At 50.3% G+C, this 14180-nt stretch overlaps 1 protein-coding gene across 1 annotated transcript in view; it reads right to left on the reverse strand.

Moving 5' to 3' along the window:
• Cfap46 (cilia and flagella associated protein 46) overlaps positions 1 to 14180 on the reverse strand; it is an 80805-nt gene that overhangs the window by 50363 nt on the left and 16262 nt on the right. The window contains exons 12-22 of the mRNA XM_055608895.1: positions 11613 to 11841; positions 11204 to 11324; positions 9463 to 9586; positions 8740 to 8867; positions 7897 to 8021; positions 6612 to 6745; positions 5699 to 5911; positions 4821 to 4986; positions 4517 to 4666; positions 3662 to 3769; positions 2949 to 3115 (exon numbers count right to left, since the gene is read on the reverse strand). Of these exons, the coding sequence (XP_055464870.1) occupies positions 2949 to 3115; positions 3662 to 3769; positions 4517 to 4666; positions 4821 to 4986; positions 5699 to 5911; positions 6612 to 6745; positions 7897 to 8021; positions 8740 to 8867; positions 9463 to 9586; positions 11204 to 11324; positions 11613 to 11841 (1665 nt within the window). The remainder of the gene's footprint in view (positions 1 to 2948; positions 3116 to 3661; positions 3770 to 4516; positions 4667 to 4820; positions 4987 to 5698; positions 5912 to 6611; positions 6746 to 7896; positions 8022 to 8739; positions 8868 to 9462; positions 9587 to 11203; positions 11325 to 11612; positions 11842 to 14180) is intronic.

The following is a 14180-nucleotide window of genomic DNA, read 5'->3' on the forward strand; positions in this document are numbered from 1 at the left end:
TCACCTTTTCTTCCCTTATCCCTCCTTCTCACTGTAGCTGTGACTAAGAACACTCATGAGCAATCATGCCACAGCTTGGCCTTTGGGCTACCATGGATTTGTCATTGCTTTTGAATTCACCCTTACTAAAATAATCAGGCACAGAAACAAACAAACGAACAAAACAAAACAGCCAGATTCCCTACTGGAATATAACAGGAACATAGGCCTACCCCCCAACAGGGTTCTTCCTCCCTAAAACTTCACGAGCAAGGGCTCCTAGCAGAGTCTTCTCAGTGTCTGCCTTTCCACACTCTGACCAGAATGGTCCATTACATTTTGCGTATAGTATTTCTATGACTTTTCAGTCCTACATCTACAAACCCTTCCACGTTCCTCCTGTAAACCAGTTCTGAAGGCCCACAAACTACATGATCAGGTTTGTCACAGGGACTGCTCCCCCCTCCTCAGTCCCGATGCCATGTCCCTGTCCCTGTATGTGCAGGTGGGTCTGGATATGTGAAGGCTGTAATTACAGGCATTTCAGGTCAGGGGGCTCTGTAGAGAAATTTTAATTCAGAACATGGCTGTTCTGGCCAAAGATCACACCCAGAGATCTTCTAGGTCCGTGTGATCTGGCTGGAATACAAACACGCCTTTAATCCAGAGGCAAGCAGATCTGAGTTCAAGCCCAGCTTGGTACAGAACAAGTTTCAGGTAAAGAAAAGCTTAGATCCAGGCATAGTGGTACACGCCTTTAATCCCAAACAATGAAGGTGAAGATAGTTTGTGGAAGGAGGCACCCAGGTTTGTCTAATTAAACAGCAGAAACAGTGATGAATCAGAGAAAGATTTGACCAAATAGGATAGGCCATCCTAGACATAGACATAGCTAGACATAGGTGAAGACAGAGAAACCAGAAAATGAAAAGGAGCCAGAAAATGAGAGCATATTGCTGGAATTAGTTTGAGGCCAAGCAGAGCAATTCAGAGGCTGAGGGAAAAGCCGGGTTGAGTAAGTCGGTTGGGGGAGGAGTTTGAGCCAGAACAGCTGAATTGAACCATCCAGCTAAGAGCTCAGTAAGAGCAAGAAAGGGTGAGCTTATTAAGCAGTAAGTCCTAGAAGCTGAGGACATTCTAGGCCTAGGTTAGATTGTATGGAGGCTAGAAGCTTCCAGGACTAGGCCCACAATAGCAGGCAGAGGCAGTAATCCTCAGAGATGACAATTGAACCAGGTGAATAAAAGTTGCTTTTGCAGCATTCAGCTGACTCTCCGATTCTCAGCAGTAGTATGAACACAGCTTGGAGCTGCCACTGTGTGCAAGACACATGCTTGACCTTGTCCTCACGGGGGTCTGACCAACCAGGAGGCAGATATCACATGCCCCCTAAATCTTGCCAGCACAGGCTGGCATTGCCACCACACCAGGAGTGCATCAAAAAGGCTCAGAAGTCAAGGCTGGTAGCCATGGCCCAAGACTGAGGACATGGACATGGGGAAGAACTCTGTGGATTTGGGGACCACTGATCAAACTGGCCACTGGGAAATGGAAGCACCTTCAAAGACCTGGGTCATGGCTCTATCTTTCAGGATAACTGGGCTCAGAAAAGAAGCCAAAAAAAAGAGAGGCCCGAGGAAGCCAGTCTTGACTGCATGGCGGTTAGTCACACCACCACTTTTCACAATAGCCCCATATTCAGGAATCAGGAAAGACTAAGTTTTCTGATCACACATCAGCGTGGTAGAACCTTGTAGAAGCTGAAGGAAGACGGGAGTGTTCTGGTGCTTTACTGGTGCTGTGGGGTTGACTAAGAGACGTCCTTCACAGGCTCGTGGGTGTGAGCCGTGGTTCCTAGATGGTGGCACTGTTTTGGGGGAGGTTGTAGGATCTTTAAGAGTGACATCTTGCTGGAGGAAGCCAGCCTTTGAAGACAGGCTGTGAGGTTTTGTAGCCTGGCCATATTTTCTCCCAGCTCCCTGTTTTCTGCTGAACAAAATACATGGTGGGGGATCCCAGCTGCACACTTCAGCTGCCTTTCAGCAGCCTGCTGCCAACCCTTCCCCCCATAATGGACTGGACCCTGAAGCCAGGAGCCAAAATAAGCCTTGCCTCCCTTAGATTGCGTCTAACCAGCCCACAGCAATGAGGAAAGCAACTGATGCACTTGGGGACTGGGAACTTCCAGCAGTTGCCATGGGAGACCCGACAGCGATGCTGTCTCCTATCCAACAAGCATGACGATGGCTTCTCCAGGGTTAAGTCCTCCAGCGAAGCGATATTACATTTCAGCGTCATGCATCTTGCTCCTTCCAAAATCACTTTGGCAAAGTTGTCTGTATCAGTATTGGAACATGGTTCATATGAGTACCCTATGTGTCCCCTAAAGTCACATGCTGAAATCTAATTTGCTGGGGGTGGCATCGGTAGAAGGGCTGTTGTGAGGTGACGGTAGTGCGGTGGAGGGTTGGAGCTTCGGGATGGAACTCTGCCCATAAAGGAATAGAAGGGAGCTTCTTGCCTCTTCTACCATATGGGGTGGCCATCTCTGAAATAGGCAGCAACTGAACTTGAATACCCAGCTTGTATATCAGAACAATACGTCACCATTTCTTAGGCCTCCCCAGTTGTGGTATTTTATCTCAGCAGCCTCAACCAAGAGAACCAAGAGAACTCTTAGCTATCTATCACACACAGACAGCTGCTGCGTAGACCTTCTAACTAAGGCCTATGTGGCTTATGAGTCATGACTGACGCAGAGCTTTGAGGGCCCCAGTCACTGTGTTGTTCTCAAGCACCCAGCCAGCAGCAGATGAAGGACCATGGCAGTTGGATTCCTGACAGCCATCTCTTGCTCAGCAGGGCTGCACCTAGGGCCCCTGCTCTGTGGCATGGGCTCACACTCTTCATTCTGCTTATTTGGGGATGCTACTGTAGGCCTCTAGGACAAAGTTGTGGAGATCACTTACTGTTCAAACGACCTCAGCCTCTTGAGGCCCATCCGTGTGGCATTCTGAGAACATGTCATGGTGAGTTCGTAGTCATGATTCACATAGGAGAAGTGAGTGAGGCGTGTCAGGGTCTGCAGCTCCATCAGAGGTTCTGTCCAGATGCACTCAGAAGCCATTTTCGCCACCTTCCCAGCATGTGAAACAGGAGAGAAGGACCTCAGACATTAGCGACGATGGCTGTCTAGTGGTATGTGACCCTCAACAGTGACTGTGCTGCCAACCCAGTGAGCTTCATCAATCTTATGATAGCTGCACATGCTAAGCCATGGATTACTTAGCATATATGATGAAGCCTAGCTGCAGTGTAAAACTTGCTACTGATCACAGTTGCTCCATCCTCACAGCTTTCCCATCACACAAGATCACCTCTACAAGGCATGCCTAGCCTCTCTTACATTTTTGCCTGTGCTGAGGGCTTGGGATGAAGAATGACACAGAAAGGTCAGTCAGAGAAGCATGCTCATCACACTGGTTATGGGACTGTTTCAAACAAAAGCCAGAGTCGTGTGCTTTGAGAAGAAGGCAGTTGTCGGGAGGCAGAGAGATGTAGCGTGGGTGTGGATGCGGGTTTGAGTTCTGACTACCTCAGTCAGGATCCTAAGCCTCAGCTTCTCCATCTTTCATGCGTGGAGGCTGTTGACTTACTTCCTGGGATACCTGGGGTAACCCACCTGGGCTAGGGGGGGCACATTGAAATCCATGAGGCCCAATCCATTGCAGGAGTACATCTCAAGGGCAACAAGGACTCTGGTCACACCATTGATATCCTCATTGGTGCTCTGGAAACATAGAAGGGCTAGAGTATTCAACTGCCCAGGGAACAGGGAAAGAAAGCTGTGGGGACCAGGACTGGACCATTTTGGAGATAAACCTGTGCAGCATTAGTCTCAAGGAATGACCAGACCACAGTATTTAGATATGTTATCGTAAGCCAGCTTGATAAAATTAACCTCTACGCTGTTCTCTTAAGCAACAAGGTCTGAAGTCTATACATCCCTGAGCCTTGAAGACAATGTTGTCTGGCTAGTAGGGAGGTTTTCCAGAGGGGGAAGGCTGCTGAGCCCTGGGAAGGAGACATCTGGTATGAGGTGTCTCATCAACCCCTCTGCCTTGCCCAGCATAAATATCCCTCCTGAACCCTCCCTCGCTCCCCCGCCCCTGGCTCCCCACAGTGATTTATTTGCTTCAGGGTCAGGGGCATGGTGGGGATTCTTGAATTCATACTGTTTCTTTCTTCTCTGCAGACCCTGATCCCATAGTCCTTTGTGGAGGTGCTGCCAAAGAGTTGACTCTGCCGATGAGTGGCAGTGAGAGTGGGCAGCACCCCCACAGGCCCAGAGTTTAGAGCTGGTTGGAGATTTTTTTGCCTTGGCTCTGGAGAGCGGCAATTTTGGTGATGGTAGAGAATGACCTCAGAGTTTCCTAGGTGGACGTAGCCCCTTCCCGACAACTATGGTCAAATCAAAGAGTATAATAAGAACACTAGGGAAGGGCAGTCTGCAGGTGCTACTGTCCTCAGCACCTACCTGCTCCTCAATGCCTAGCCGAGGCCCAATCTGCTGCTGTAATAGCTGCTTGGCCTTCACCCAGGTGGCGATGAGGTACTGCCGTACGCTGGTGGGGACAATGTTTTCCTTCACATTCCCATTCGTGAGGTTCAGTGCGAACTCACAGACCTAAAAGAAACGCTTTTTCACCACAACACAAATCTAAGAGGGAACCTTCAGCCTTCCTCCCTCTGCCCTCTGGCCTCCTCCCCCCGCCCCTGCTCTCTGTGCCCAGTCATCAAGTTAACCCATGCCCACACCCCTGGGCTGCGGGGTGGGAGACCTCCAGGGCTGCTCTGATCTCAGTCAAAGCAGATGAGTCCAGTGGAGCATGAATCAAGACGGGGCGCGCGCCCTTTTTCGACTTCTCATGTGGCTGGGTGGGAATGGAACTGATGATCAGGCCTCGAGCAAGGGTGTTACAGAGCGTGACCATCATGACTGAGTTCCTGGAGGATAACGTGAGAGCTGTGACAGCCAGGGCAAGATAGGGCTTAGCGCCGTGCAGAAACTCACAGCACCACATCAGCTCCCTCTGTTTCCCAGCCAGGACGAGATGATGGTTGTGCTTCAGAACACAGACCATAGTAAGTGCTGCTGAGTACTAGTTCGCTTTCATTTCTTCCCCTCCCTCCCCCCTTCCTTTCTCCCTTTCTCCCTCCCTCCCTCTCTCCCTCCATCCCTTCTTCCCTCTTGTCATTTCTTTCCTCTTGGCAGGTTCTCGCTAGTCACCATGGCTGTCCTGGAACTCACATTGTAGAGCAGGCTGACCTCAAACCCAGCCCAACATGATGCTTTTAGATTTTTAATTTCTGCCAGGGAAACATTAGTCCAAGTTCTCACTCATCTAGATAAGAAACATATAGTCATGGAATCCCACCCTCTCCCCACCCCCAAGTCCAAGGTGGGATGACCACAGAGCTGCTTCACACAGTACCTGGGCCTCAGCTGACCTCTTTGTGAGGGCTTAGAGCAGTGCCAGCAGAGGGCAGTGAAGTGGGTGTGAGTACCCTGGGCTGTGGAGGCCACGTCATCAGAGTGCAGGCTGAGCGCCTTCTCCATGCTCATGCCTGCTAGCCTCAAAACTCAAAAACAGTGGTCATGCCCTGACCCCACAGCTAGGACCCCCACACGTAAACACATGTGGGTGCTCACACTCACCCTTTGTAGCCGGTGGCCTTGAGGTTGTTCAGGAGGTGATACAGGGAATCCACCAGCTCTTTCTGCCTCCCAGCCAAGATGAGATGCCGGTTGTGGTTCATAACGTAGACCACGGCGTTCTGCACAATCCAGGCTTCCCCTATCTCCTGCCCAATTTCTGCAGCACGCAGCCAGTTGTTCATGGCATACTGTGACAAGCCTTCTATCCAAGTTCTGAAACACACACACACACACACACACACACACACACACACACACACACACACCCAGGCAGCAATCAGCTCAATGCCCAGCCTCCACCTTCCCTATCTCATATACTGCTGCAGGAGTGTATGTGGGCTCTCCTGGTTATCCTCACTCCGGTTTTCAGGGCATTTCAGTCTATCTGTACAGGCCAGGAATTCAAGCTCTAGAGGGACTGTCTTCAGTGCGGCTTCCTTCATACAACTGACCCCAGATTCCACCTGAGCCTCGCTAGCCATTGGCATTTTAGTAGGCATTTTAGTGAGTTGCCGAAGTCTCTGTATCCTGCTTCTTCTATGGTGTTCTAGAGGTGTTTTGATGTGTCCAAGCTACTCTTAGCTGTGGCTGCATACTGACATCCCGGGTTATAACATGTTTATCTTGCTTCATCCACAACTGGGCCTGGGCAAATGAGGCACATTCTTCAACCCTTGGTGGACAGCAGTTGTTCTTAGCCTTCTTAAAGCTGCGACCCAAGGACCCTTTGATACAGTTCCTATTTTGTGGCAACCTCCAACCCTTAAAATTACTTCGTTGCTACTTTATAACTAATGTTGCTACTTCTATGACTTGTAATATAAATATCTGATATGTGAGCCCCCCCCCAAAGGGGTTGTGACCTACAGGCTGAGAACCACTGCTCTACAGGGTGGCTGGGACTCCCACCCACTTGTATGTGATCCACTCCGGATTGGTATCTGGTGATTCAGGTACGTAGCCAGCTGCGTGTTGGCTCAAGTCCTCAGGAGGGATGACCTGTTCATTGAGCTCCACACCTTCTAAGCGCAGGAAGTGGACAGTGGCCTGCGGGGGAGTATACAGTTACAGAACTCACAGCTAGGCAGACCCCAGAACTGGGAGAACGCATAGCAAAGCCTCTTTCCTGAGACTCCGCTTTTGAAAAGCCAAACACAAGTTAGAAAGAGTGCGTGATGGGCCCACACACCCCACCTGCCTCAGCAGCCTCCCAATTCAATGCATCTCAAGGAGAGAAGGGCTTATTTCAAAAGCACAGCCCACTTCTGCGGGTGGGCAGAACAGTTTTTATGTTCTCCCATGGCAGCTAGTTGATGGCTCATCTCCCTGAAGCCTCCCAAACTTGCTCTGCAACATCAAAGGCTACAAAGCCCACCTGGCGGGCAGAGGGTTGGGAGGACATGGATCAGGCCAGCCCCTGTCTGATAAACTAGTTAGTTAACCTCAGCCACTGGTCTCCTGCATGCCAACTCTCAGCTCTGCCATCTGGCAATTTGCTTCCTGAGTACAGGGGTTGCCTTTGGTCATGCTGGGTCTATCGATGCTAATGGAATAAAACAGTGCATGCCTCAGCCTCTGCCTTGTGCCTACTAAGTAAAACCAAAGGAAATGCTGTAGCTGCTGTGAGGATAAAACAGATGGCTGATGGTGCCTCTGGCATTGGTACAGGTGGAGAGGTGGAGAGCTCACACTCAAGGGCTTTGAATGCCCCTGGGTCACAAAATACATGGTTAGCTTTGGGCAGGGCAAGCACTTTACCTCAGCCTGTAAGGGAGCAGGCCTATTGGAGCCAGAGATCAAAACCCAGGCCAAGGCTTTGCTGGTTCCACAGAGTCATACAACAGAGATGACATCTCCCTCAAGAGCTTCCTAAGTCAACGCCAAGCTCAATCACCAAATATGACTTCACATCCTGAATTCAGAAATGATTTCCCACAAGAAATATACACCAACACATACCACGATACACCTCAGTCCTCGCTTTTCTTGTGCAGTCCACAAGAACTGAATTAATTTTCTCTCTCTAATGTGCAGTTCTGTTTAGGAGGTGTGTGTGTGTGTGTGTGTGTGTGTGTGTGTGTGTGTGTGTGTGTATGTGTGTGTGTTTAAGAGGGTAACCCTTATGACAAATCTCTCTGGTGTGTTCATTGGCCACATCAACATTGGCAGCTACCATGGCCAAGACCTTCATGACGCACCTCAGCATTGATGAATGACACCTCCGCCATCTTCCTCAGCAAGTTAGAGGCCATCTGCTTTTGCAGGTTCACTTCAGAGGTACCCCACTCACTTTGGAAGCCCTCTGGGCCTTTTTTTTTCTTCACTGAAGGAACAGCAGCAGAGAAAGAGAGACTCTTCTTGAGCAACCAAAACCACAGCAATTCCTTCCCCACCTACTGCCCAAGTCCTGCCCAGCTCTCTGTGGGACAAGCCCTTCAAGAAGGACAGCCTGAGTTGGTATAAGCCTGTATCCTTCACATCATTGCCACTGTGGGCTGGCTGTAGGCACAGTTGCCAGGACCCCCAGGGGTACTGAGGCCCTGCCCCTTTTGTAAAATGCTGCCGTGGACACATGGAACCTGCATAGTCCTCCCTTGAGCTTTAAATCATCGCTAGCTGACCTTGACACTGACTGCAATGTGTGCACTGTGTGGAGCACTGTTAAAGGGCAATGCTTAGAGGGTGACAGTCAGGAAGCAAACAGTGTATGCCCAGCAGAGATGCTTGTTTCTGTTGCAAATATTTTCAAACCTTGGTGGTTGACCCTGTATAGAGATGAAGCCCACAGATATAGAGGCCAGACCAGATAAGTAATCAGAAACGTTGCTATCTGTGAAAAGGCTCTTCTAAACCCAAGCGCGGGACTGGGACCCTTCCAAGAGGTCACCACACTGGCTCTGTGTTTGTGCTCTTTGCTTGGGGTCTCTTGGTGGGATGTGCTAATTCAGAGGTGCTGTGGCTACCACAGCCACCAGAGGCTCATGAGGCTCTTAGGTTCAGCCTACCCACATGCCAGGGGGACACATGGCAGGGACACATACTTCGTTTTATCTTGGCAGCCTTCTTTGACCTGATGTCATACAGGAGGCAGAAGCGGGTTGCCGTGCGACAGACATCCCACACATCTTGCGTCCAGGCCACCTTGGCCAGCTCAGCCCAAATCACAATTCTGCTCATCAAGATCCAGGTGGCAAAAAGGAAGCACAGGTGAAATTAGGAACACCTGGAGGGACTGGTCCAGGGGAAAGCCACCCTACAGTGCCCCAGTAGTGACTGGAGACAGAGAAGTGCAACTGACTGAGAGTGTGGATGGGAAGATAGTCCTGGGTAGCTGGGTGAGGTGGGAGGTCCTAAGTTAGGGGTCAGAGCTAGAGCAATTCCTAGGGTCAAGGCCCAGAGGTCAGAGCTAGACCTGTTCCAAGGTTATGTGCTATCCTCTCCCCAGTGTCAGTGGCACTTCTTGTCATTTAACAATGAGAAACGCCCCTGCATAATTCATTTCCCTGCGTGTGGTGTAGATGGATATCCCTGGGTTGGGGACTCCTGTGGTGACCTTGGTCAGCAGGCCCTAATCAATGGTCAGTTGTTCCACAGGAGAAAGCCAAATTCTCAGCACATGGGGCAGCACGTGGAACACCGGTGGCTTGTCATCCCTCTCGGGGTCCCAGGCAGCCATGGACTTGGTGCCTGGATGAAGGTCTCGGCTGACAGACCCTCCTTGGCTGGCATCGCGTCGTGCCTTTGCCCCTCCCTCCCTGGATCACCTCTCTTTGTTATTCTCATATCCCAGACGCCGCAGGTGTCCAGCAGCCTTCTCCACGCTGAGCATGTGATGCCGAGCTTTCGCACAGAGGTAGGTGAAGCGACCCTTGATTTTCCCAGCAGACACTGAAAGCAGAAAACAGCTGAGCTAAAAAGGTGTGCCAGGACTGGGCACGGACTAGGCACTGCCGACCCAGGCGAACAGGCCCATAGTCTGCAAATGAGGTTTCAGCAGCTGAGCTCATTGGGGGTGATGAGGGGGCCCCGCCACCACTGCATCATTAGTGCTTTATCGTTAGGGCTTTTGGATCCGCAGTGACACTGAGCTACTGTGGGGTACGTGGAGCCTTCAGCCATCAGAAATAGCCTATGTCAGCTCAGAAGCACCAGCCTCTGTCCCCTCAGGGAGCACCCACTATCCATTTCCACGTCCAGCGGTTCTCTCTGTTTGATGTTGAGGTTCTGAATCACTGCTCCTTTTCCAGAGATAAGATGATTAACTATCTAGAGATCAGATTCATAGTGATAGCCAGATGCTCAGTGCAGAGCCAGGCACAGGAGATGCCAGATAGGAAACTGGTTGGGGTGGCGGTGGTGGGAATGTACTCCCTATTGGTTAGCCGCCTGCCTCCTCTGTGCTTCCCTATATAGCACAGGTATTCCCTTGCTGGGGTTACCCTCCCCACATACCTTAGCGAGTCTCAGCGTCTCCTATTGGTGCCAGCTAGGCACTATGTCCTCTGGTGAAGATGCAAACTCTTGGTCAGTTTTTTACACTAATCCAACTAAATGAACCAACCAAGGAGGGCAGACCCACCCATGGGATGTCAACAGTCCTATAGCTGCTCAGACTCATGAGGGGGGAAGCAAAGCCAGAGCAATGCAAATACCAAAGCATACGGCGGAGTAAGACAGACAGCTCTGGGCCTGAAAAAAACCTATATTTCAGAGGTTTCAATTATCCTAACACAGAGCCATGACTCCATCCTCCCCTTCTTGTCCCATGCCTTGGACCCGCAACAACTCAACTTCAGTCTGCCGAGTCCTGTATCACTTTTTTTTGTCAGAGCTGTGCTGGAGGGGGCCCCAGAAGAGTGCCCGCACAACACGAGACTCCAGAGAGAGTGGCACTGTCTATCTAGCCAGAGTTGCTGGTTTGTCCCCGAGAGCTGGGCTCAGCAGCCACAACTAGGATACAATACAAACCCTTTTTCTACACTGGAAACAAAGTAAGTGGTCCAGGTAAGTGAAACAGACTTAGCTTTGATCCAAAGAGCATCCCAGAACCATCATCTTTGTTCCTTGGATGGTACTATAGGCTGACTTGTGTCCCCAGATAGGCTGTTTCCAATTCCTGTCCCTGTGTCTCCAGAATAAAGTCTTATTTTCAAGAGATGGGGTCTTAATAGGCAATAAGGCTGAAGAGACCATGGGGGAGGGTCCTGTTCAGTTTGACTAAATCCTTATATAAAGAGGACATTGAGGTAGACATATAGGACAGCCAGTGAGGACATGAGACAAAGATGACCATCTATAAGTCAGGGAAGGTGTCATCAAGAGAGACCAGGCCACCACATTGCCATCACAAGACGTCCAACCTCTACAACAGTGAGGTTAAGCCCTGGCTGTGGTGTTCTGCTACTAACAGCGACTTGTACATGCAATCCCTCTCTAGGAGGTCCATCGACTAATAAGGCATGTCACGATAGTGTCAAGGGCAGTGAGTTCGAGGGCAGCACTTACCTTTGGCCTCATTCTCGCTGTCCAGCACAATCTGGAAGGTGTCAGGGGCAAGGGCCAGGCCTGCATTCACCAGGAGTGCACGCTTCTTTCGGACGCTGTCCTTCTGGGTGGCTTTCTTCGCCTGTAGACAGTATGATGTGCATGACATCTGGGGCAGCCTCCCTGCCCACTCCAGGACAGATGAGAATCTCAGGAAATCCTATGGTTCCACTCTCAGGGAATGAAGCTCCCACAGGCCTTCTGGGTGCCAGGCAGACCTTGGGTAGCTGAGCCTGGGCCCCATGCTCTGAATGGCCCCATGCTCTGAATGGTCCCATGCTCTGAATGGTCCCCTAGGCTCTCTCTGTTCCAAGGTTCCCCCTTGATCTTTTCATTCAAAGGACGGTGCCACACTGGGTTAGGTCTGCACCTGTTCAATGGCCATAGTGGCCTGGTCCTCAGGACGGTCAGGTGACTGGTACAGCATGGTACACAACTTCAGCCGGTTGTAAGCCATCTTACTCTTCTCGTGGTAGAGACCTAGGCTGTCCAGGCGCATGGCTTTCTGCATATGCACAATGGCAGGCTCCAGCTGGTCCTCATCCTGCTCGATATATGACAACTCCATGTGGACTTGGCAGCGCATCTGGGTCATGAGACTAGAGAGAAAAGCACACATGAGGAAGCTATAGAGCTCTGCTTGTGAGCCTATGGGACTTTTTTTTTTTTCCTAGTCACCATCAAGAGGCATGAAATTATACAGCTGTCCAGAGCCCTGCTCTTCGTCTTCCTTCCTGTCTTGTCTTGAAACCTCACAAAGGGAGATAAAAATTGGAATTCTTGCTATAGACCACTGGAGGCAAGCTCACTGAGCCTTTGACTCAGGCTGAGAAGAAGCAGACAGAGAGAGGGTCATGTAGTGCTTCCCACTGGGAGGTGAGCACAAGGGCAGGCTCAGCCTTCCCATAGCCACCTAGATGCCATTGCTAGCCTGCTGTCCACTGTGATGTACTTCTCTCCTGGAATGTACTTGGTGTCAGTGCCACAGTTCACTGTCCTTGTCTGATGGATAGACTGGACATTTGCCCAGGAGGCTTAGCCACATTATGGCTAGAGCTCAGCCAGGGTTGGAGAAGCCCCTGCGTCTAAGCAATAGCTTTATACAGTAGTGCTGGAGGGGCCACCTCGAGCACTGCTGCAGGACGCAGAGCTAGCAACCTATGGACAACTAGATGGAGATGCTCCAGTGACCCGTGGCTCACTGACTTTCTGCCAAGATAGAGAAATCAAAGTGACAGTAATATTCTCACGGCCTCGGGGGAAACGTAAATACTTTGAGGCTGTGTAGAGAAGCAGAGAGAGCCCCTGGGATCAGGTGTTGAAGCTCTGCTACCCAAAGAAGCAGGAACCTGGTGCCTACTGTGGATACTGTGCCTACTGTGGATGGATGAAGAGATGCCCATGTGAAACTTGCCCGGAGCGGACAGCCGGGATCATTCATGGAGCAGCCTACGGGGTGCAGCGATGACAGCCACAACCAGCGAATGTAGAACCACAGTCCATGACCTGAAAATAAGCCCAATAGCTGGCCTAAGGTTATAGTTGCTTCTGCTTCCAAATATGATAAAGTCGCCCTATTGTCGGCAACATCTAACGAGAAGGCGGCTGCTTTTAGGGACAGATGCTGCATAGCATGAGATCCGGATCCCCTGGAAAGAAACTCGTGAAGGAGGTAGCCATGAGCTGCTGAGAGGCAGAGCAGGTGGGCACAGTGTCCTGTGAGTTGAGCAGGTAGCAGGCAAAGCAGGGGCTTACTGAGAGGCAGGGATCCCTGTACCTCTGCCCCCAGCAAAACACAAGGCTCAGCCTGTACAGAGCCTGTGTCATGGGGCAGATTCTCTCTGGGATGGGTGTGGGAAACATTTGGACCTCCAGAGATGCACTAGAGCAGATTTGGAGCAGCCAATGTGATTTTAAGACCACCAGCTAACATTGAACTGGCCACTAAAACAAAAACGCTTCTTTTTAAGATTGCAGCAATGATGGTTCGTGCTTGTAATCATAGTATTTGGGAAGCAGAGGCAGGAGAATCATTGCAAGTCTGAGGCCAACCTGATTTATGTAACAAATTCAAAGTTCAGGGCTGCATTGTCCACAAGCTATGTAGGACCCTGTGGTAAACAAAGAAAAACACAAAGACTCCACAGGACACCACCCGGAATGCTTAATACAGAGTCATCAGTTCTGCCAGGAGACAGAAAAATATTAACACAGGGTCAGGACACAGGTAGGCTGGCTGTTGGGTTTTGCAGATAAATCTTTTCACGTGGATATTACAAAATGCATGTCGTGAACCTGCTCACAAATATAGGGAAAACAGCGGTAACGAGTAAACACTAGGCTTAACAGCTGTGGTAAGTGAAAGGAGGACCATTCTAGCCAGGTATGATGGCAGAGTGGGCAGCCAGGAAGATCGTGAGTCTGGAAACAGAAATGGCCTGATTAGAAAAACCAAACAGTCCCGGGAGCTGCAAGAAGCCCTCCACATTCCACATGTGTATAGCTCGCATCCCAGAAACAGGAATGTGTTCAAAGAAACAGTAGCTCATAACTCCCCCCAATTTCATGAAAGTGCCATTTAACATACTTGAATTATACTAAATTTTAAAAAGGCTCCTAAAAATAATATAATCAAAATGCTAAAAAATTAAAAAGATAAGCTTGAAAATAGGAGGGGCAAAAGGAGGCACACGGGGACCATACTGCAATAGCTTTCCATTAGAGATCATGGAGACCAGAAGGAAAAACCCTTCCTTCTATCGGCCAGTTCGGCATCCAGCAACAAGCAGCATGTTCTCTGAAACTGAGATGGCATGGGACCAGTTCAGATCAGCAAAGCTAAGGTGTCCACCAGCCATGTCCCGTTCTCCAGGATGGGTGCCCCCAGCTAGAGAACTCTGCTCTCTGGAAGAAGGAGATGATCCTGGAATTCCTAAAA

This window comes from Psammomys obesus, unplaced genomic scaffold (assembly GCF_907164565.1).
Source record: "Psammomys obesus unplaced genomic scaffold, mPsaObe1.curated_primary_1811, whole genome shotgun sequence".
NCBI lineage: Eukaryota > Metazoa > Chordata > Mammalia > Rodentia > Muridae > Psammomys > Psammomys obesus.